The 21,809-nt window shown below is 40.1% G+C and overlaps 1 protein-coding gene across 4 annotated transcripts in view; it reads left to right on the top strand.

The window, feature by feature from the left end:
• The window catches only part of HIVEP1 (HIVEP zinc finger 1), a 122,101-nt gene extending 104,247 nt beyond the window's left edge, over nt 1-17,854 (top strand). For 3 of the 4 annotated variants that reach the window (XM_066992310.1, XM_066992309.1, XM_066992311.1), the window contains exons 8-11: nt 6,127-6,644; nt 9,491-11,448; nt 13,367-13,473; nt 17,309-17,854. In XM_066992310.1, the coding sequence (XP_066848411.1) occupies nt 6,127-6,644; nt 9,491-10,660 (1,688 nt within the window). In that variant the 3' untranslated portion in view covers nt 10,661-11,448; nt 13,367-13,473; nt 17,309-17,854. The remainder of the gene's footprint in view (nt 1-6,126; nt 6,645-9,490; nt 11,449-13,366; nt 13,474-17,308) is intronic. The other variant, XM_048075492.2, reaches the window with a different exon arrangement.
• Nucleotides 17,855-21,809: the final 3,955 nt, after the last annotated feature.

Below are 21,809 nucleotides of genomic sequence, written 5' to 3'. Positions count from 1 at the left end.
TTTGTATGTGGACTTGTCATCATCTGGGTATTAGTAAATACTTTCTGGCCTGGCTTTTTGTGTTTAAAACTATTCCCTCATCCATTTATCTTTCATCTTCTGCTCTGTGGAATGTTCTTGTCACCAAAATACAGGGTTACAATGTAAGGAATGTTAATATCTGAATTAAATTGTCAGACAAGGTGAACTGTTTAGTGTGATGGACTGCAACTGGGGATATCCTATTTTGCTGTGTTAACATTTTGCTATGCAGTCTTAAAAATAGCAATTTGTCTTCAAATTAAAATAGTTATTAACTCTAAACTCATAATACTTCATATGTAAGCTAATGCATGAGTGGTAGGGTGTGCCTAAGTAAATGTGAAGATGAGAGTTATTAAATAATGAAGTCTGTAAATGGGGAGAACTTGTTTAAATTGTGTATAGAAAACAATATCCAGAAACATTCCAGATGTACCTATAAGAAGGCCTAATTATAAGTTTCATGTGTGTCTTATATAGATATATATGTACACATAGTATAAAACTCTCATTTTGTGCAATATTAAATAAACCCTTCTAAAGATACAGTGTTTCTAAGTTAATTAGCTATATATTATTATCATAGTGGATCTTAAATTAGTTTCCATGGCTCTTCATTAGCTTAATCATGACTCACTGTGTTTTCACTGCACCTGCGTATAAGAAGTAAAAATAAATGAAAATTCTTGCAATAATATCCTCCTTTTGTAAGTAGAATGGAAAGCTGGTTCTGTGTAACTCATGTGATTTTTTATTATTTACTTTTTTTTTAGTATCACTGCCTAGTCTTCAACTAGATGTATATTAAGTATGCTGGAGCCTTACACCTACAGCCTGGGAATAGACTAGCTAATGCTAGGGTGGATTTACAATATATAGGTTACCCTGGATGATTTAGGCATGAATAATCTCTTTAACGAAACAGAGGTTACTCTTATTTTTTTAGGTTATTTTTACTTTATTTTCCGTACTCTTAGGAATGAAAGTCAAAAGCTCACTTTTTTTTTTTCTCATTTCTGAGGAGCACTGGCTATTACCAGTCTGAATTTAACCCAGTAGATGTCACTGTGAGTCCTCTGTGGTGATGATGAGCAGTGGACAATAGCTGAAGCAAGACTGAAATCAGTCAAGTAAAGACTGTGAAAGGACTTGAAAAGACAGGGAGACTATAAGTTTGGATATAGATGCTAACATTGTTTCACCCAGCAGTATTTTGTTTACCCTTACTTTTTTAAATTTGTTTGAATGGTTGTGGAACGGTCCATTGCAAGAGTAATTCAATAGGCAAAAAGCACATCTAAGGTTGTATTTGTTTAGAAAAACACAGAATGTGTTAATAACATACAGACCTTACTTTTAAGTTAATGGTTATATGATACCATACTCAAAATATTTCTGCCTTTATTGCCATATTATATATATATTTCTTAAATTTGATGGAGGAGAGAGAGAACAGATACATTGTTACTAAATGTTTTTATACAGATTTTATATTAATCCGTAACTGAAGATGCTTACACAATTTGAGTTGATAAGCACTGCTTTGAATTACTCACGTGCTAAGAGCCTATAAATTTAGTACAGAGAGAATCAATGATGGAAATAGGCAGTAGACAGCAGATACTTAGTAAAATGTCTTTAATCTGTATAAGCAGATCTAATAGTGACACCTATAGTTAGTCTAAGTACCCGTTTCCATTTGCTTAGAAACTCATAAAACTTAAGCAATCTGGAGTTATATTTTCAGGGCTTCATGGCAATGAAAGAACACGAACAAACATTTTTCTTTTCATTTTTTTTTGGAAAATCTGCCTAAATATGATCAAGTTATAAGCCATCAGACTTTATCATTGGATTTGGGGCAGAAACCACTAAGCCTATAGGACCAGGGCCTGATAAAACAGATCATGTAATGGACTAATAGGTCATAATATGTCAATTAAAATTACAAACTCTAAGTTTAGATTCTGAAGAACATTTCTACTGGTATTCTGCAATATAATAATAACTAGATGACCATTGTTAAAATCATGTACAATAAGGATTCATGTAGGAAAACCTTTGAAATAAAGAACTTTAAAGTACATAGAGAAAACCCTATATCAGGTACTTAATTCATAGCATTGCGAAAAAAGTAGCACATAGACTTATCAGCCACAGGCAGTTTGCTAATGGACATATTAGGATGCCGATAACTCCAGCTGATTCTATTGTGCTGAAGAACTTTAAGGGTTTTTCTTTCTTGCTTTGGGGTAAAATATTATAACAGAGCCTTAGCCAATTAGCTCATCAACACCGTAAACAAAATACCTACCTGATTAAAAATCTGAGGACTTAAGGACAAAATAAATGAAGCAATAAGATTTCTGGGTATGATTTTTATGTGTTTACATCACTACATAGGATTAAAAAAAAATAATTGTATTAAATATGATTATAGCTGGAATGCTAGCAAAATCCTTGATCAAAAATTGTGTCAGCCTTTCTAGTACACCTTTGTTTCCAGCTGTTACTAATTTTTTGAAGCATTTATGTCTATAGTCGAAAGTACCAAGTTTTCCTGTGAAGTCCAGAAAGAAAAGGGCTTAAAAGAAGAGATTGCAGCGGTTGACAGAGGATGAGAGACATTTCTTACTCTTCCATAAACACTCTTTATCAAAAATTGAGGCTGTCTTGAACAGTCTGTCTGCTAAGATGATAAGAGTTACAAATTTGAAAGAGAAGTAGCTTTCATAAAACAGAACAGCTTTTGGGTGTTTTTCAGACATGAGAATTACAGGTTGGGTTCATGTAGGACTTTGGATATGCATTTTCAGTAATGTTTGCAAGCTTCCTAAGCAAAGGTTGGAAATGAGAGAAGTGCAGCACAGCTAGGAAAGTGCTCCAGGAGCCCCACTGGGAGCTTGCTTTGCTGATAGCAGATGCCTTGCTGAATGATATGTGCAGAGTGACTTGAAGAGGCTTTGGATCAGGCATGTGTTGAAGGAAAAGAGCCTTCCCTATTACGTGTGAAACTTTTTTCCTTTCTTTTTTTTTCTTTCCTCTTAACTGAGAATTTTCACAGCACAAGCCATTTCCTTATATGCTAGTGGATTTGAATTTATGACTTACCCTTCACTCTAAAATATCCCACACTGATTTACAACCTCAAACAAAGTTGAACACAGAAGCAGTTCTGTTCCCTTTGGAAATTGAGTCATTTCTAGTTACATATATCAGCTACATAAGCATATGGTTGTAATTGTTCATAGTTTAAGATAGGAAGCAAAGAATTATTTTTTTCCCAATTAAAAGTGCAAGGCGATCTGTAGTAGGCTGAGCACAGTTACCAAAATGGAACTGGGCCAGAACTCCATGGTTAACAAGACGGTGCTTGGGAAAGAGTCTTTCGCTGTAATGAGTGGTCACAGCTTCGATACCTTCTTCGGGTAGACCCATAACCTGCCTGGTTCCGCTGCCACCCCAAACTCCAGAATCAGGTCCTCCCACAATTCCACCTATGCACAGTGAAGCTTAAAGGGATCACTTGCAGAAAAGTTTGGGCACCTCTTGTTTCAGCAGACACACACGGGTATAGAAGGAAGAGCAGTCCATTTTGCATTGCCAGAGAAAGAAAACACAGATTTGGGTTTTCTTGGTTGTTTTTTTGTTTGTTTGTTTTTCATGTGATGTTTCCAAAACAGTGTGGGAGTAAGGGAACCACATTCATCGCTGTCACCTCACCCACAGTGCAGGCTCTGGCCCCAGGTAACCACACTTAAATAGAAGCTGGCAAACTCATAAAGGGTGGAGGTAAACAGGGAAACAATAGAGGGAAATGATATCCCACAGAGTACTGCCTTTAAGGAATCTGTGTCCCATGCATGGTTCCCCTTTTCCCTTTCCATGTTTTTTTTCTAGAAGGCACATGCAGAAAAAGATCTACATAAGCAATGTTTTGTAGTAAATCCTGTAGTGCTTTTAAATGTTGATTTTAAAAGGGTAGTTTCATATTATAAATCAGGGAATGTTTGAGCATGTATTTTCCCTTTAAAAATGTGGCATCAGTCTAGTCACTTCAGGTCGTTTCTTTTGCCAATGGAGAGAGTCGTTCATGATGGAAGTCAACTTCAGAAAATTCACAAGAAATCACAAGAAAATGTGATTCATGGAGAGAGAGGGAGAGAAAAGAAAAGAAGCAGTAGGATTTCCCAGAGGAAATATAGGTATGTGATGTTGGTAAAGAGAAGAGTACCCTACAATGAGATCAAAATAGAGAGGAAGTCCAGTCTGAAACCCAAGACTTTGTAACGCTCCATGCATTATTTTAGAAGTTGCAAGAAATGCATAGGTCACCCTTTAGATGTAACACATGGAGAAATTTTCAACATCTGTTGCAGAGGCACTGAGTTCCATTCAGAACTCAAACATATGTGGAGGTTCTAACATTTTAGATTTGTTTGCTTTGCAAATTACTGTTGAAGAAATGTATGAGAAAGAGAAATGACAGAAATACAGAGAAAAAACTGTTGAACAACTCTATGTGGTTTTGCTAATAACATCTTTAACAATCCTACTCCCAATATTTTGGGAATGGACTTTTCTGAATTAATTTTTCCACTAAAATGTATTTTGTTCTCTAACAGCTTGTCTGTAAATGAGAATTTTAAATGAAGACTATATAAAATCCTAAAAAATATTTTTGTTAGCACCATTCCAATGACCTAGAGGATTTAGCATATTTTTAATACCATTTCAGTTTCATGCCTGCTGTAGTAAATGTAGAAAATATATAGTTTCCATATTTAGTTAATTTACAAATTACTGTGTAGGCAAAGAGGGGCAAAGTCACTCAGAGGGATTTTTTCAAAGAAGCTATTAGTCTTGTTCCTAATTGCACTGCTCATTTGAAAGGCTTATAATGGTAGGTAGCTTATTGGGAGGTAGCTCAATTAAACCCATTTGTTTTACCTGGAGCTCAAGATACTTATTTTGGTTTTGATAGCATAGCAGCCTAATGTATTTGTCGTACCTTCTCCTTCGTGTAAAAGTCTCATTTTTTTCAGGGTCATTCATTCTGATGGTAAGCTGCTGTGCAGATTTCCCTAGAAGAGGACATCTGAAATTTTAGCTAACCAGCTGCCACTGATTTTGCAGAGCCAAATGATTTTTATGCTGGTATTTTTGGGGGGAGCTTAGCAGACAGACCTTTAATCAAATACAAAATATTAGTGCATCCAAAGCATTTTGTCTTTTATAAAATGTGATCCCAGACAGTCTGGCTTGGAATCAGATACAGCAGATGAGATTTTGTCTCTTTACTAGAGAAGATTCTTTCTATCCAAGATATGATATAAAAGGAGGTAAAAAGCTGCAGTAGACCTGTATTTTGTAGAAAAATGTACCAATAGACAGCAGAAAGTATTTGATCCAGTTTGGCTTTAAGACGTGAATGAATGTGAGTATTTTTCTTATGAATAAAATTTCATGTGTTAGTAAGTTTTTATAGGATCATGGCTTTCTTGCCTCCTAGGACATCTTTGGTGACTTGCTCATAATCCTTTCAAAACATGAGCAAAGTGAAGAAATCTGGTAAGGTCTAATTTTGATCTCTTTTGCCTGTTAATGAGACAGATTCCTGACTAACAGCCTCCAGTCTTTCTGTTTGTATCTTTCAAAAATTTTTGCAGCAGTGATTCGTATTAGGTACAAGGACACCCACTTATGAGTCAGAACCAGCTAGAGAATATCCCACTGTGAAGGTTGGCAGACGAGCTTCGTATGTCGTCGCTAGGAACCTAATGAAGCAGGAATCTGCTTGCTTCTCCTCAAGCGAAAGAGTGAAGGGTGACTTCGAGCAAACGGCTATAAATGGCTTAAAACAGCCAAATCCAAAAGGTTGAAAACAACACAAAAACAGAAGATGAAAGATTATGTAACTGTAGAATTAAATACGTACACTGAAAATCGAAGTGAAAATATTCTTGGTTGTTTTGATGCAATGGGAAGTGACTGAAAAATGCACATGCCTTAAGTTTTTTTGGTGTTTCTAATTACTCCCTTCTACCTCTTTCCTAATCTGTCTGCGACCTTCATTGGCTTAACTTCTAATTCTCACTTTTGCAGGTGAGAAACAAAGATTTGGCTGTGACCGGTCAGGGTTTGATGCAGAGGAGTCTGATGGTGCAGATGAAGATGAAAATGACAACGAAGATGATGATGAAGACAGCCAAGCCGAATCAGTCCTATCCACAACCCCCTCAGTGACAGCCAGCCCCCAGCATCACCCCTCTCGACACGGCCTGCAGGATGCCACAAGTGCTGATGAAGATACCAGACTGCCGGACTGCTTTGCTGGGGTTCACACAGACTCAATGGATAGCCTACCGAAAGCACTGCTGACGAAGATGACTGTCCTTAGCACAGTGCAGTCAATTAGCAGGACCTCCAGGTCGCCAGCAGAGTTCTCCCACCAGGAAGCACATGAGGGTAAAGCCCAGGAGAGAGGAGCAGGTCCCCACAATGCTAGTGCTGCGCTGGCAGATGTTGCTCCTACATCTCCAGGTCACCAGATGTCTGTGGATTACCCTGATCCAGAAGCAGCTATGGGCCACTCCTTAATATCAACTGCAGTTCTTACAAAGGTAGGAGTGTCCAACTCGGGGGGAGAGAATGGGATTTTAAAGATCATTTTGGAGACTTTTCAGAGATCAAAATGTTTGCCTTTCCCTGTATTCTTAGAGTTGTTGGCTGATGCTTTAAAAGAGTTGAAAGGAATTGAAGTACAGGCTGTAGAAACAATAGTGTCGTGGGAGCACTGGTTTTTAAAATTCTGTAATTTTGATACAAAGGATTAATTGGAACATGGTCATTTCAGCTGAAGTCTGGAACTGGTAGATTGTGTTACTAATGAGAAGGGATATAACAGATATGTGGAATGAACATATGGTTGTGGTTATGAAGTTTTCAGTGGAAAGTGATAGAATTCAGATGTCATTTCACTTTGAAATATGACAATAGAATCATTGGTAACTCCTAAGGGAAATTAATCTAGTCCCAGAGGTTTTTGCCTTATCACTGTAAAAAAAAAATTGTGCAGTTGCTTATCTCTCCTCCAAATATGGTTAAGCAGTAGAATTAGAAAGGATCACCATATGTTCGAGGAAGCTAGGAGATTGCCCTTGCACAATAGCAAAAGGAGAGACAAGCACAGATCCGAGATCTGAGTTCCCGATGCTATCAGTTTTCCCCAAACTGAAAGAATGTTTTGGTAAGAAAAGAATTGATTGCCCGTGCCTATTCTAGACATACAGCTCTTCAGAGCATGATGAAAGATGAGGTCAGTCTATGTGCAAGACTGCAGGTGTATTCAGTAATGTTTGCAACCAGTGCTGGAAAGCACAGAGGGAAACCAAAGGAAACTGGCAGGTATTAGGCATTTTACAATTCAACAATATTTTAATGGACTTTAACGGGGACACTATAAATCATACACTTGATTGACTCTAATGATATCTCTTGAAAGTTTTGAATTTTTACTGCAACCATGAAGGCAGTAGGGCTTCCCAGAGTAATGTTCAGAAAAATGTGATGCAAAATATTCAATGGTTTAAAATACAGGAGTAATTACTGCATTCTCTGTGATGAATTTAGCATTTACAAGCAGTATATGCATGCAGTTACAGAAAAATAAGCAGCAGGAAATTTTCAAAAGCATAAACAGTAAGTAAAAATTTCATTATGGTTTAAGTAGTTAGTAGCTTGTTTGTTCTTTGAAAATCTCTTCTACTGAATTTATTTAAAAAATAAGAGAATGAACTGTGGACAAGGAAAAAAAGTAAAAATTATTGCTGCATTTCATTGTTTGACACATGTTCATTCCTACTGGTAAGAACTGTGAGTCCATGTAGTAAGTTTGAGTTGGAGCGATTTTTAAGTAGGACAGGGAATAAAATGTAATGGTCTCTGGTCACTGCAGCCAGCTTCCACAAAAGGTAGGAACATAATATTTGTGTTTTGTATTTTCAGTTGTTGCCAATAGATACCAAAAAGACATTTGATTGATTTTATTCTCTTGTCAGATAGAACCACTGAAGGCTTAAGAAAATGTTCACACGAATAAAAGTGTTAAAAGGCCTTTTTTAATATAGCTGTAATGATTCTCCACATTAACATATAGAAGGCATGTATATGCATATACAAGGCAGTAATTCCTTACCAGTCAACCACCTCCTTTCCTAGACCAAATGAAAGTGGTATCTGTGGGTCGGATATTTAATCTACACTCTGCTCCTGTTGTGTGTATTTGTGGATCCAACCTCTTGCCATTGAGACAAGGGGTCAAGAAAGTTCAGGGAGGCTGTATGTTCCCTCAAAAACATCTGTACCAGCTTAATGAGGATTTCTTGTGAGATGTCATACAGTACTTAATCCTGAGATAGATTTTGACCTCCTTCTGACATGTGTCTTCCCATTTAGACTGTATGACACTGCATGGTCAATAGATTGTGTTCTCCTTTAACCAATACATTTCCTACTAGCAGTTTTCAAAAGCATTTCTGTTAGTATTTTGTTTTTGTGCCTGCTCTAGAGTGTTCTTCAGAGTTTGGTCAAAGCCACAGAATTACAGTTTAGGACTATATAAACCAAATTAAGATTGCACTACTCTTTATGTATTGCAATAGGCCTACAGCTAAAAGATATTGCAAGACTGCAATTGCAGTTTAAGACTTCTTGTGTTAGGTGTTTTTAGGAAAGGAGTTGCCAGCCTTGGTCAGTAACAGGGGCTGTATGAGAAGAAAAGGGAGCGTATAATACGATTATTGGTCCAGGTCTGTGCATGAAATCAAGGCAAGCTGGGGCAGCTATGGGATGTGGATCCTTCATCTCACTCCAGTATTCATCAGTCACATCAGCCTCGATGGATGCTGCAGTTGTCATCCTTCTCTTGTAATTTCTTATCACCTATTTTCTGGTTTAGAATAATACATGGATAAATGTGCTGTGATGCTGTCCCTGCCTTCCAGAGGCTGCAGTGCCCCCAGTAAAGGATCTTGGTGCATCAAAAATGCCACCCTATTTAACTGTCTTGCCTGAGGTGTTTTCCACAATAAACAGCTCTCCAATGCCTTCTCCCTCCTTTAAAAAAAAAAAAGGGAAAAAAAAAGAAGAGAAAGAAAAAAAAAAAGCGAAACATGTACAGAGGATATTCAGCAATGTTCTTGAGTACTGGTGCTCAAGAGAAATGAGCCAGGGTAATCACAAGAGGAAAATTCAATTAGTGGGTGAGGAAGGAATTGAAAAAAGAAAGGAAGGAAATTAGTTCATTGTTCAAGCTGGGCAGCATTTACTCTGAACCAGTTTCTTGTTGTTTTTTTTCTAAAAGGGAGTGCGAGAGGGTGGGCAGCATGCCTAGCTACCTCACATTTCCATGTAACTGTAGGGGTAGTGGTGGCCAACCTGTTAACGCGTCTCTCTTGTCCTCTCCCAGAACACGCCCTCCACCAGCTCCCCCTCATCACCCACAGACCGGGGCGTGCAGACCACAGTGGCATCGCCCTACGCTGAAATCCCAGAAGAGAAGCCACCCAGGTGCCCGCCACGTGCTGCCGAGTTGAGGGCTCCCCAGACCCACCTCTTCAGCCACCTCCCGCTGCATTCGCAGCAGCAAGCCAAGGCGCCCTACAGCATGGTACCGGTAGGGGGGCTTCAGGTGGTCCCTGCTGGCCTGGCCACCTACTCCACCTTCGTGCCAATTCAGGCAGGGCCAGTACAGCTCACCATTCCCGCTGTCGGTGTAATCCACAGAACTACAAGCACCCTCGGCGAGGCGGGTTGCGCTACTTCTAGCACTGCCACGAATCCCGTCGGGGTTGCTGAAGTGAACAGCGTCGTGCCATGTATTCCCATCGGACAGATCAACGTGCCAGGCATCCAGGGTCTCAGCACGCCCAGCTTGCAGCCTCTTCCACCCCTCAGCATGGAGACGGTGAACGTCTTAGGCCTGACAAATACGAACATAGCCCCCCAGATGCGCCCTCCAGGAATTACTCTGAATGCTGTGGGCCTCCAGGTTTTGGCCGCCAGCGCTTCCCCGCAGGGCAACCCCAGCCCTCAGGCACACATCCCGGGCTTGCAGATACTGAACATCGCCTTGCCTGCCCTCATCCCCTCCGTCAGTCCGGTCAGCGCAGACGGGCAGGGAGCCTCTGAAATACCAGCCACAGGCAGCAAAGCCGGTGACGTTCCGCAAGAGCCGGCTCCTGCCAGCTTCCCCAACATCAGCCAGGTGGCCAGGGCTGCTTCTCCTCAGGTGGTCCCCAGTGGCCAGTGGTACAGCGGGAAGAGCCTTGCAGAGCCTGCCTCTGCGAGTGACTACGAAAGACTCAACAGGCCAGGGAAAGCAGATGCTGAAAAGACTGACCTCGCAAACCATGTCAAGCCAAAGTGCAACATCTCTTCGGTTCAGGTCAGAAGGGCTTCCCCGGCAGAGCCCTGCTTAAAGGTGAATTCTGACGTTTTGAGCAAGTCCCCGGTCCATCAAACTGTCTCTCCGGATAGACAGGTACACAGGCCGACAGCATTGCCCCGGAGGCAAAATACAGTGCAGTTTAGTGATGGCAGCAGTGACGATGAGGATAGACTTGTAATAGCAACCTAGTTTTTGTTTTCCATTATTATTATTTTTATAACACTTACAGGTTTCTTTGCAAACCTTCCTTTCCTTAAAGCACATTTTTCTGACACAAACTCATTACTAATCTTTGTGCAATCATGAACTCTTGACCAATAATTGTTGTTTCTTGTCAGCTCCAGCCATTTTTGTACATGTTGTATAGACAATTGTGCCTTTTTGGAGTTTTATGTTTAGAAACTTGTACAGATTGTTGAATATATATATATAAAATATATATATATAAAATATGTATATTAAAACCAGGTAGTTGCTTGTGTTTAGTAAGTAAACATCTTATGTCAGATAAATAAAGGATTAAATTATATGTTGCACTGTTAAATGTAAATTTTTATGGCTGTGGGACAAAGTTTCTGTGTACAGATCTAGTATGTAAAACTCCATATTTATTGTATCCATATTAGTCTTGGAAAAGGGTCTGTCCATCTTGTGTAAGACGGTAGCTTTACACTTCAAAGAGAAATACAGTATCTGTGTTATGAAATATGACAGTAAAATTTTGTTTACTGACTTTACCATTGCTTACGTTGTACCTTCTTGATGCAGCCTAGTAGGTGGAGAGGCGCTCGATTCGTTCATTTTAGTATCGTTCCAATTGCTTGCAGCTTGAAAGGATTTGGCGATGGTATATGCCCACATGATTTCATCTGCCATAAGAGAAAGAGTACGTTCTTCAGGCATTTGGAGGAAAACCTTCCATTTCAAAACATCCGGCAATGATGAATTGGGGAGGGAATCTCTCAACTTTTTGTACAGTGAGCATCCATCTGCCCCGTTTTTTCTTCTTCATAACTGAAATTTAAAAACTTCCCTGAGGGAAAATAGCAAGAGGGTCAAGATGAAATATTTTTCATTTGTAATCTTGAACTATAAAGCCATTTTTTATTGAAATTAAAATATTGTTAAGCAAGAAAATAATAATTTTGTGTGTTCTTAATTGCAAAACCTGCCAAGGTGTTGGTTAAAATGCCACTTGCTGTAGTAAGGATTTTGCATTACGAATTACTATCAGCTTCTGATAAGACTTCATTTCACGTAGTCTTCATTTACAGCTAGACAAAGTTAATAGTTCCCTAAATATGGCTTTGTCTTACTCATTCGGGAAAAAAAAAATGAAATAGAGCTTTTACGCATACTATTAATGTGCCCTTATATCAACAAACTCATTATTATGGGCATACAAGGCATGGATGGATCCCAGAATAATGCAGCTGGAATTCTGTTTGCACACAGAGAATACAATTTGAAGTTACCATGAAATTTTTATTGTGTTCAGCTGCTCCAAGAGAGAAGTCTGACACGTTGTAGGGCCACACATCCATGGAAGTTTAATATTGACCTGGGATTCATGCTGTAATTTTCAAATCCAGTTGTTTTTTCTGCTATGCCCTAACATTGCATTCTTGCAGAAGTTTATAAAACCAATTTAACAAACAAGTTCCAGTAGAAAACTCGAAGATGTAACTTAAAAGCAGGATCACCTTTGTGAAAATAACAAGGATGAGCACACATAAAACAGCTGGAGGAAAAGGGTGGGAAGCAAAGCTTGAAAACATCAGGAATGAAGCTGAATGTGAGCTGGGCTGTGTTGTTCTCAGATTAACTCCCATATCCAGCTCAAAGAGGTAATTCATACCTCGTATCACTCGTATTCAAGAACAGCAATATTCAAGATCCCACCTTACTTCGGCTTTTGTACTATACTCACATTGTACTCATTACATTATTCCATTACAGTGTGTTGTAAAACTGTAGGTGTGAGTTTATTAACTTTCAGAAAGAGCACTTCAGGACCAGAAAATCATTTATATTACTGTTATCATCTAATTGTACTAGTCCAGCAATTAGAAATGCACGTACTAGAAAGGAGAAATTACTCTTGTTTCAGACATCAATGTTCATATAATTCCTGATTGTGTGGAGCCTCAATGAGGCCTGAGCATCTGAACTACAAAGCACTCTCAACTCACATTGAAGTTAGTGAGAGTTAAGAGTACTCAGCGCCACACAGCACTGGACTTCAAAGTTGTGAGTGTCTTGCGTGCAACCACTGTAAAATGTCACTGTGCTTTTGTATGTTATTTTTATACGTGCGTAGTGATGTCAATGTGTCTTGCATCATTATCATTTATACCAAACGTGTGAAATTACCTCAACCAGCCAAAGTTAAACAAACCCATTGCTGCATTACATATGCTTTGAGAGCCTGCAACTGACTTGTGCTAGTGAAACCAAGTGAAGGCTTACTGTTAAAGAACTCTAGAAATTTGCATTAGTTTTAGCTTCTTGAAAATGGACACGTACCTGCAAACTAGAACTATGCTGATTAATTTGAGCCTGTTTGTCTACAGCATGACCAAAAAAAGGTTTACAGCAATGTAAAACTATCTCCAAAAATTTTAATGCTATCACAAGAATTAGTATTTCTCTGAATTTTATAAGGAAGCAGTGAGAAAGAAATTGCTGTTCCACATGCCCTGAAGTCCTGATTTTACTAACCATTTAGAAACTCTGGAGATTTGCTATGTACACATCTTAAATATTTATTTGACTAGCAATTTTGTGTGCTCATGTTCTAAGTTTTAATTCCAGGAAATACTGTACTAGCACATAGAGGCAGACAAATTCAACCTGGTGAATCAGACTATCTTCATGTTTCTCTTTTCTTTCTAGGTGTTTTGAAGACATCAGGTCAAGAGATGGAAGCAATATCTTGAAGAATAGGAATGACAAGACAATGGATATGTCATAATGAGGAAAGTTATGACGTGTGTCGTTTGGTAAGTCAACAATAATAAAATAGAGGGAAAGGACCAAGAGACTTGGTACTAACTGATAGTAAGCAATCACCACACTTCACCAGGCAAAGCAGATGAGCCAGAATTTAGTTGTAGCAGGATCTCCGCTAACAATGAAGATGAGCAGGTAGCTGCGCATATCTCTCCTTTTTCAAATGGAGTGGGAGAATATCATACTTTTCTAGAAGATAGGTGTTTGTCCTCCTGAATATTGTACTGTTTCCCTTCCCTCAAATATGTTTGAAAATGAGCATTCATTGTCATGCCTCTACAGCATTGGGCAACAGGAAAAAAAAACACCAAAAAACTATGAGTATGACCAGACTGGAGAGAAGGCTACACTCCCTACCTCTCATCCATCAGTGCCTTTCCGCTTCGTTTTAATAATGTGTGTAACCAACATCTATACTGTACATCAGCACACAGAGGATTTGCATTGAGGATTTGCATGTCAACTGCATTGACACAAACCTGGGAATATTGTGTTAGCAATTATATTTTTGATCCAAATTAATTCTTTTTTCCATTTTAAATTGTACTGCATCTTTGTTTTCTTGTTTAGAGTCATTAGTGGTGGGAAACTTACACTCCCCTTGCTGCAGGGATCCTTCTGCTTGAGTCAGTAGCAAATAGCTCAGAGATTTGCCAATGCAGGATTAGGCTGCTCTTCAGATGGTGTAAATTATCACAGCTGAATTGGAGTAAATAGCACAGGGGCTGTTTACTCAGGGATCAGTTTTTAACGACTGTCAGACACCCTCTAGCAAATACAGCACAGCTGTTCAAACATGAAAAGGCCAGGGCAAGTGTTGCTTCTCTGTGCACCCAGGCACAGTCTGGCATCATCACACAACTTGTTCTCATCAAGGGGCTGTAAGCAGGTGCTACTTTAAGTCTGGGCACAAGTACAGCTACATTAAGGACATGGCATGGTGAGCTTCTGTGAGAGCCCTCCCTAGAAGAAGAATCAAGCAGTAGCGTATAGCTCTCCTCTTTCAGCTTGGACTGCAATTGAATTCTCATTGCAGGATGTGATGTTTGTTGGTAAGGTGGTTATCTGATTTTGAAGGCGACTTGCTCCTTTGCTGTCCATGTGACAGCATTGATTTTGGAATAGGTACTCTATTAAATGTGTCCACATTCTGCATTTGGGCTTAATAAGCTACAGCATGGCCTACCTATTACTTCTTAGGACAAGACCTAAAACAGAGACAACCACTTTTGTTGTTAACTGGCCTTAGATCTCTTGGTCTATGTAGCATTACATCCCCAGATATAAATCCCAGCCTCTGGGCCGTAGTTCAAATAAAATAAACTTGCTAGGTGCAGGGGTGCTGTGGCTGTGTCAATTACTTTTCTGGTTTACACTTTTGCACCTTTCACATTCTCAAAGAACTTGCTGTAGCTTTTGGGTTGATGTGAATTATGCCCTGAGGCCAGAGCAGCACACATTTGGCCTGTATCAGCCAGTCCCCCATCAGAAAGTCTGCAAGCAGCATTTTGCACCCACATGAATTCAAAGGCACATCACATGCATTTCATCTCTGATTGCATACTTCGGCTGAGCACCACCTGGCTGACCCCAAAAACAAACACATACTGTGTCTTACGCTCAACTAAACATGTTCTGTATTGGTTCTTAATAAACAGATCTATCTTGCCTTGACTGTACTGACATGTATCTTAAACAGAACATAAAATGAATTTAATTATACTTCTTTTTCCAGAAGCCCTCATTTTTGCAAGATAATCTTCACCAAGGTTTTATAAACACTTCTGTTTAAACCTGTAAATAGGCTGTCAAACACATGTTTAGCATGGGGACGGTTTCATCAAAACAGAAGAAAAAAAAAAATCAGTTTTAGCATGAGTGACTTGCCATAAGCCAGGGAAATCAAATAATCTACAAGTAAGAGTACTTGCTCAAGATAGCCTTCAGCTGATTTATCCAACAGGCCCCTGTTTTTGTTGCTTTTGAAAGATCTTCTGAGACCAGTAGCAGAGAATCCTTACATTGCTTTCAGGCTTTATAAAATGAACACTAGGTGTCATCCATTGTAGACTGTTGTGGTCAGTCTCTAGTTGTGAATGTTAAATTATGAATATCTTTAAAAAACATGGCTGGAATTGTCATGTCTTAAGGAATTTTCCTTTGCCTAGATGGGATCACCATATGTATGGATGGCCATTTTCAATTACATAAAAAATATCAGACACTTAGATCACATAGAAACCATTTATGGGTTTTATGTTAAAGGTGAGACCACTGTCAAAGGTTTGGATTGCTAACATAACATTGGATTGCTAACTCTATTGTTGGCTGAGGATAAAAACAGGCTACTTTAAAATACTTCAAACTGATTATTAGATAAATTTAAGTGGAATGTCAGTGGGTGGATGAGCAAACAGCAACAAGGATGTAACAGCATGTAATTATTTGATGTTCATGTTTTGTTCCAAAAGTGCTGAATCAAAAAAAAAAATGGCAAAGATGTTACTGGTGTTTTCTTTGCTCCTCCACTTCTCTCTACACAGACCAGACTACTCAACATGTTAGGAGGTGGGTGGTTATTTGCAGATATTCCATGTTAGACCTGAGGAAACCATACTAGCTGAAAGATGATGAGGCTTTACATTCCTAAGTTTCAATCATAGAAAGAAAGCTTGTCCTAAGATCAGTCAACTGGCTAGGCATGCTTAGTTTTCTTTGGTAGTAGTAGGCTTGTTTTCCCCAGTAAGGTCAAATGTTAAGACGTGTTTGGTTTTGTGGCTGTGCTCTGTTGTTTATTGGAAATCCATTACCATGCATGAGGCATTTATGCTGGCAATAGGCCAGCTGAAAGCTATTTGTAAATTCAAATACCTCTAGCATACCCTCTTTTTGTTAAGTTAGGTGGTTAAAACATCCTTCTTGTGCTTTAGAAGTTCCACCTAAAGCAGCTGCAGGGCATTTGACTGCAAGATTCTTTTGTGTTGGTCCCCAGATACCTTACAACTGGATTTCTCCTTTTAAGAAACAAAATGTTATATAGCAGAGGTGCCAGTTGCATCTTGTAGATAGCAGCTCTCTAATAAAAGGAAGCATGTGCAAGGCAGGGACCAGCAGGCAAGGGAGCAGCATTGCCATGTACATCCACCAACTCCCAGGAGCACAGGGCCACCGTGCACCAGCTGTGATTTTCCCCTTGGCAGGAAGTGCCAGGCATCATGCAAGTGCAGTGGCAGCCTTTTTCAGAACACTGCTAAAAGCCTTCCGAAAATCTGGCCCCGACATCTGGAAGTATGCAGCCACCAACTTCTTGTGGGGGGCTGAAGCACATTAGTGCTGTGTAAGCTCTCCTTGTCAGCCAGGGTCTGCATAGTAAGGGAGATGGTGCCTGCAGTAAGTGGACACCCACTGAGCTACACCTCTTTTCCATGACCTAGCTTACCCAGCTGCAGGCACTTGCTGGCAGAAACGTAGCTGTGATACAAGAAAGGAGAGCGTATCCAGGCTGCAAGACAGCAAGCCGCGGGGGAGCGCTGCACCGGGACCAGGCACAGGAAGGCAGCATCGTGTGTTTCAGCCCCGTTGTGCGGTGTTAGGTGTGTCTCTCATTTGCAAAAACAATCCAGGAGCCAGAGAAGAAGCAAATGTTGAAAGAGTAGCTCTTTGCAAAACAGAAATCAATGTTTTAATCTGGACACCGGACAGTTTTGCTCCTCCAATAGCTCAAGTGGGCGGTTCAGAAGCCATTTTTGAGGCTTGGAGGTTTCAATTGTGTTTCTTTGTTTATTCCCTTACCTATAATCATCTATGACTCTCTCTTATTTACAGTGTTTCAGAGCAAGAGCTCACACACCTAATGCTGATTAATTCTGCTGGACTAGGTAAGTGGCTCCCCTGTGGATATCCTGTTCTCCTGTGAATCATCGTTCCTCCTGGATATGTCCTCCACCTCAGATCAAAGACCCAGGATGTATTAGGTATGAAGACATGAGACAGCGCAAACAGATTAGCAAAGATACACACAAAGAAATGCATCCCAGCTTCTCTCTCGTGTGCCCCTGAAAACTGGCGTGGTCAACACAATACTAAGCCCTTGTTATACAAGAAACAGTAGAAAGGAAAAAAAGAGACACTTCTGAAGTTTAGTTTATCCAGAGTTTTCTACAAATTACCTTTTCTAAGTATTTGCAGTTTTGTACTTAGTTCTTCCTCACACTTGGAAACTCTTTAGGCTAGATCCCCATCTGATGGAGAATGACATCTGCAAGCTTCAGCAGAGCAGCACTACCAGCATCAGCAGAGGAGTTGGTACTACTACCCATTTAAGTATTGAGCCTTGCCAACAAACTCACAAATTAAAGGAACATGAAAGCATGTGGTCTGTTTGTTTCAAGTTTATGCAGTCTGTTGTGTTCTTGATGGTTTTATTCTTTTTTTTTAAGCTATGCAAACAACTGAAAAAAATCTGTACCAGTGAAATGCCAAAATTTAAGGTTGTGAGGTCAAAGTAGATTATTTTAATAGTCTCTTCTACCTTCATAATCTTTGAACACAATTTTGAGCTGATAAGTCAGTTAAAGTCTCTATTTCAGCAGTGTGTTTTACCTAGAAGATTGCACAAATAATTATTCCTTTACAATTTTGAACCTCATTTTTTAATTGAATTTTGACCTCCCCTTTTATTGGGTGCCTTTTAATCCTTATGTTTAAGACTAAGAGTCGTGCTTGATTTAAGATGGCAGACAATGTGCTTGGATAGTGAGAGAGACTGGTTTTGTGGGAGCATTTGGACTATGTACTGTGTTTTTCTAAGAAGTTGTTCCTCCTGTTAGTGGAAATAGCTGTAATGAAGGACCAAAGGGCTGTCATTTTTCTGTCATTAAGTTCATATAAAAGGGTGATAAAATGTGCTGTTCTTACATCTTCAAGTGGATTGTGTCAGTCTTTTACTCCGATAATCAATTGTAATTAGCAATGCACTGAAAATGACTGAAAACATCATTTTCCACCACTGGAGAGAAAAAGTGGGGTTATTCAATCTGGAAGGTGGTTTGTAGGTGCCAATTAGGCGTGCCAGAGCATATGCTTGAACCTTCACTGTGGACATAGTATATCACAACCAAATTCCTCCCTGTCATTTCATCCAGGACAGTGGTGAACAAGATAAGGGCTGCTAGGTTTTTAATGGGTGCTATCCAGTTCCTTAAAGCAGTTCCAGCTCCAACTTCACCCTATTAGGATACACACTTACTGAGTTAATTTTGTGTTTAATGTTTGTGCAACAATGACAACTGACAGCCTCACACTGGAGTAATGACAAGACAGTAAAGCTGTCTGCATGGTGATGGTGACAAACGTGGAAAAATCAAGCTAAAGCCAACTTTGCCCATATCCCTGTTGAATATCTTGTGACTTTCTGGTACCAACAAAAAAGAGAGCCATCTGAGATGGGCTTGGACTTTAATGATTTGGAAGATGAGGGAGAATACTTTTAAAATAACTCATTTTCTGGCCCAAACAAGATAAAACCTGGTCTCAGTGTGGTCAGGAGCAGTCTCCTTCTGCCTGCGGGATGGCCGGGATTCCACACACGGATTTTTAAGGATGTAGCACGGACAATATCTGAGAACAGAATGTTTCTATTTCTGGCACAATGGGGGTTGCTGTTAATGACATGGGAACGTGATTTTTTTTTTAACCTGGCATTGCTCTTTCAAGCAAATTAATGTCTGATACATTTGCATTTCTACGTGTCATTAACCCAGATGTCTACTGCAGGACCTAAAGCTTGTGTCTGTTGGCAAGACTAAATCCTACTAATGCACTTTTCCTAACACACTGAGGGAATTTGGAGTCTCTCCATTTGAAGCTGACTTTGTATTTTGACTAATTGCTTCTGGTAACAGTTAATAGCACTCTGTGAAAGTAATTCATCTGCTGACAGCAGATTGATGTAAGGACACAGTTCACATTTCCAAAGGGAACATCAGGAAACCCATTACCAACTTCATTAATCTGTTAATAATAAAATTAAAGTACAAATAAAATGTGACAAATTGGGTTCTGTTGTGAAAGTCACTTTAACAGGAGGTTCTGAATAAAGGTCAAAACAAACTCTGATTTCTGCTGTGTTTTAATAGTAGAATCAGAGGAGAGCATTGTAGAAACACTGTAATTAATCTGGCAATACTATAATTGTCCCCAAATGATACAGAAAGATTTTGACAAGTGATTTTTTTTTCTCCTTGAGAACATTTACAAAACCTGGAACATAAATCTTTGTCACACAACATTTAAGTGCTAATCCAATTACACAGGAAGCTTTCAACAACATAGGTACCGGACTTTCCCTGCCTATGCATTTCCAGCTGTTAATTCAGTTGAATCTCAAGTTTATCCAGCACGGGCAAAAAAAGAGAAGACTCCGTGTGCACATCTCCTGGCAACAGTCACAGAAGTGAGCCTGACAGCAGAAAAAGGCTTCATCAAAGAGTCAAGAGACCAGATCAGACACTCCTTTTCTTGCAAGAATAGTGTTGGATTGCCAGCAGCCCATGTGACAAATGAAAACAGTGTAAAACTGTGCACAATCAGCTCACTGTCTGTCACTCTTTTAAGGATAACTCCCAAGCCTGTCAGGGCCCTGCACATCTCTAACATCAGCCTTCCTAGCCACATCCTAGTTTACCACAACATCTTAGCCTAGCCTTGGCACCTGAGTAATCCTGCTAGGATCTTCAGCTCATACGGCAAAACAAAACTGCTAAGAACAAGAACAAGGTGTTAATGGGTTCTGTAGGAAAACCTCCAATTCATCTACACTCCTGCTCGCTACAGCTGAGCAATTGCCCCACAAGCAATCAGTTGCAGAGCATAATTTGGGGATGCAGCTGCAAGGAGTGGAGGGCTTCCTGCAGCCTGGCAGAGCGCAGTCTGCTGGGAGCACCTGAACTGAAGGCATGCTTATTAGGGAGCCCAGCTGGGCAAACAAATACATAAACGTGTTAATGTGAGGTATTTGAAGGGAATGGCTCATTAAGTCAGGCAGGGCGGCTGTATGGAAAACTGATAGCTCTATTTTAAAAATCAGCAGGCTGCCTTTTGGTTTATGCAAGTCAGAATGAGCCTGTATAGTCTTCCTCTCCTCTGGTTATTTGAGGATAATTTTGGACCTCATGGAGAGCAGATTTCCAGCGTGAGAAGCACCATGTGGAGTTAGTCATGTCAGCAAAGAGGCTAGGGGAGGAGGGAGGACATGCTTCTCTCCTGGTCTCAGAGAGAAGTTTGCAGCAAAACACGGGATGTGTGAACAGAATGGAGAGGAATTACCTGGTGTTGATGGGCTGGGGGCCTGGGAAAGGCAAGAAGCCCAGTGCAAATGCCCATCAGTGCAAAAACACTGATAGCTGGAAATCAGAGCTAAACTGGGCTTAGAGGCCAGGAAATGAGTGGGTTGTGTGATGGGCAGTTAAGCACCAAAGCAGAGTATGGGAGGGAGCCAAAAAGCAGCCTGCTCTGGACAGAGTTACCTTCCATTAGCACAGAGCTGTCAGAGGAAGGGTCAGGACAGGCTCACACAAACATGCAGATTTTTCACTACAACATGTAGTGAGAATCCTCGTGCTCAGGAGCACCAACCTGACTCTAGCTGCTTGCTTTATGCTCAGTTTCACATATAATATTTATTGGCCATCAGCGTCAAGTTAGCTCTCTAATCCATATTCTGGAGATTGGAGCGCTGGAAGTGCTGCTATCCATTACGCTTAGTTTGGATTCATGAAGAGCCAAGTTATCTGTGCCTAGAGGAAGATTTTGGGCAAAGTGACAAACGGCAGATTTCATCTGCAGCTGCTTTGGGAGCTGGCAGTTGCCTGATTTGAATTTTGTTAGTTGAGGACTCTGCTGCCTTCCACCTGTGCAGTCAGAGCTCACAGAGCACTGCTCCTACTAACAGAGAGGTTATTCCCTACCTCCTCCTCTTCCCATTTCCTCTTGTTGTTCCTTTTCCTACTCTTCTGGAAAGGGTCTCTCTCATACAGAGTTTAATTCTTTAAAATCAGGGGACTTTTTACCAAATTTTAACCAAAAATCTCTCTCAGAAAGTTATCTCTGACCATGCAAAGACCTCCAGAAACGTATCCTAGGCATCTTAGAGCAAAGCTTTTTTGCTATAACATTTGTGAGAGTTAGTTCATCAGATACAGAGCCAAGCTGTTTTCTGGAGCACATGCTGCAGGGCCCTTCCCACTGAGGAGGTGGGGTGGCAGGGCCACCAGGACCAAAGCGGCCCCAATGCCAGCAGCACAGCACGACAAGAAACCTGGGGTCT

This window comes from Anser cygnoides, chromosome 2, assembly GCF_040182565.1.
Source record: "Anser cygnoides isolate HZ-2024a breed goose chromosome 2, Taihu_goose_T2T_genome, whole genome shotgun sequence".
NCBI lineage: Eukaryota > Metazoa > Chordata > Aves > Anseriformes > Anatidae > Anser > Anser cygnoides.
Note: the sequence above shows the minus strand (reverse complement) of the source record. Positions and strands in the feature narration are given on the sequence as shown.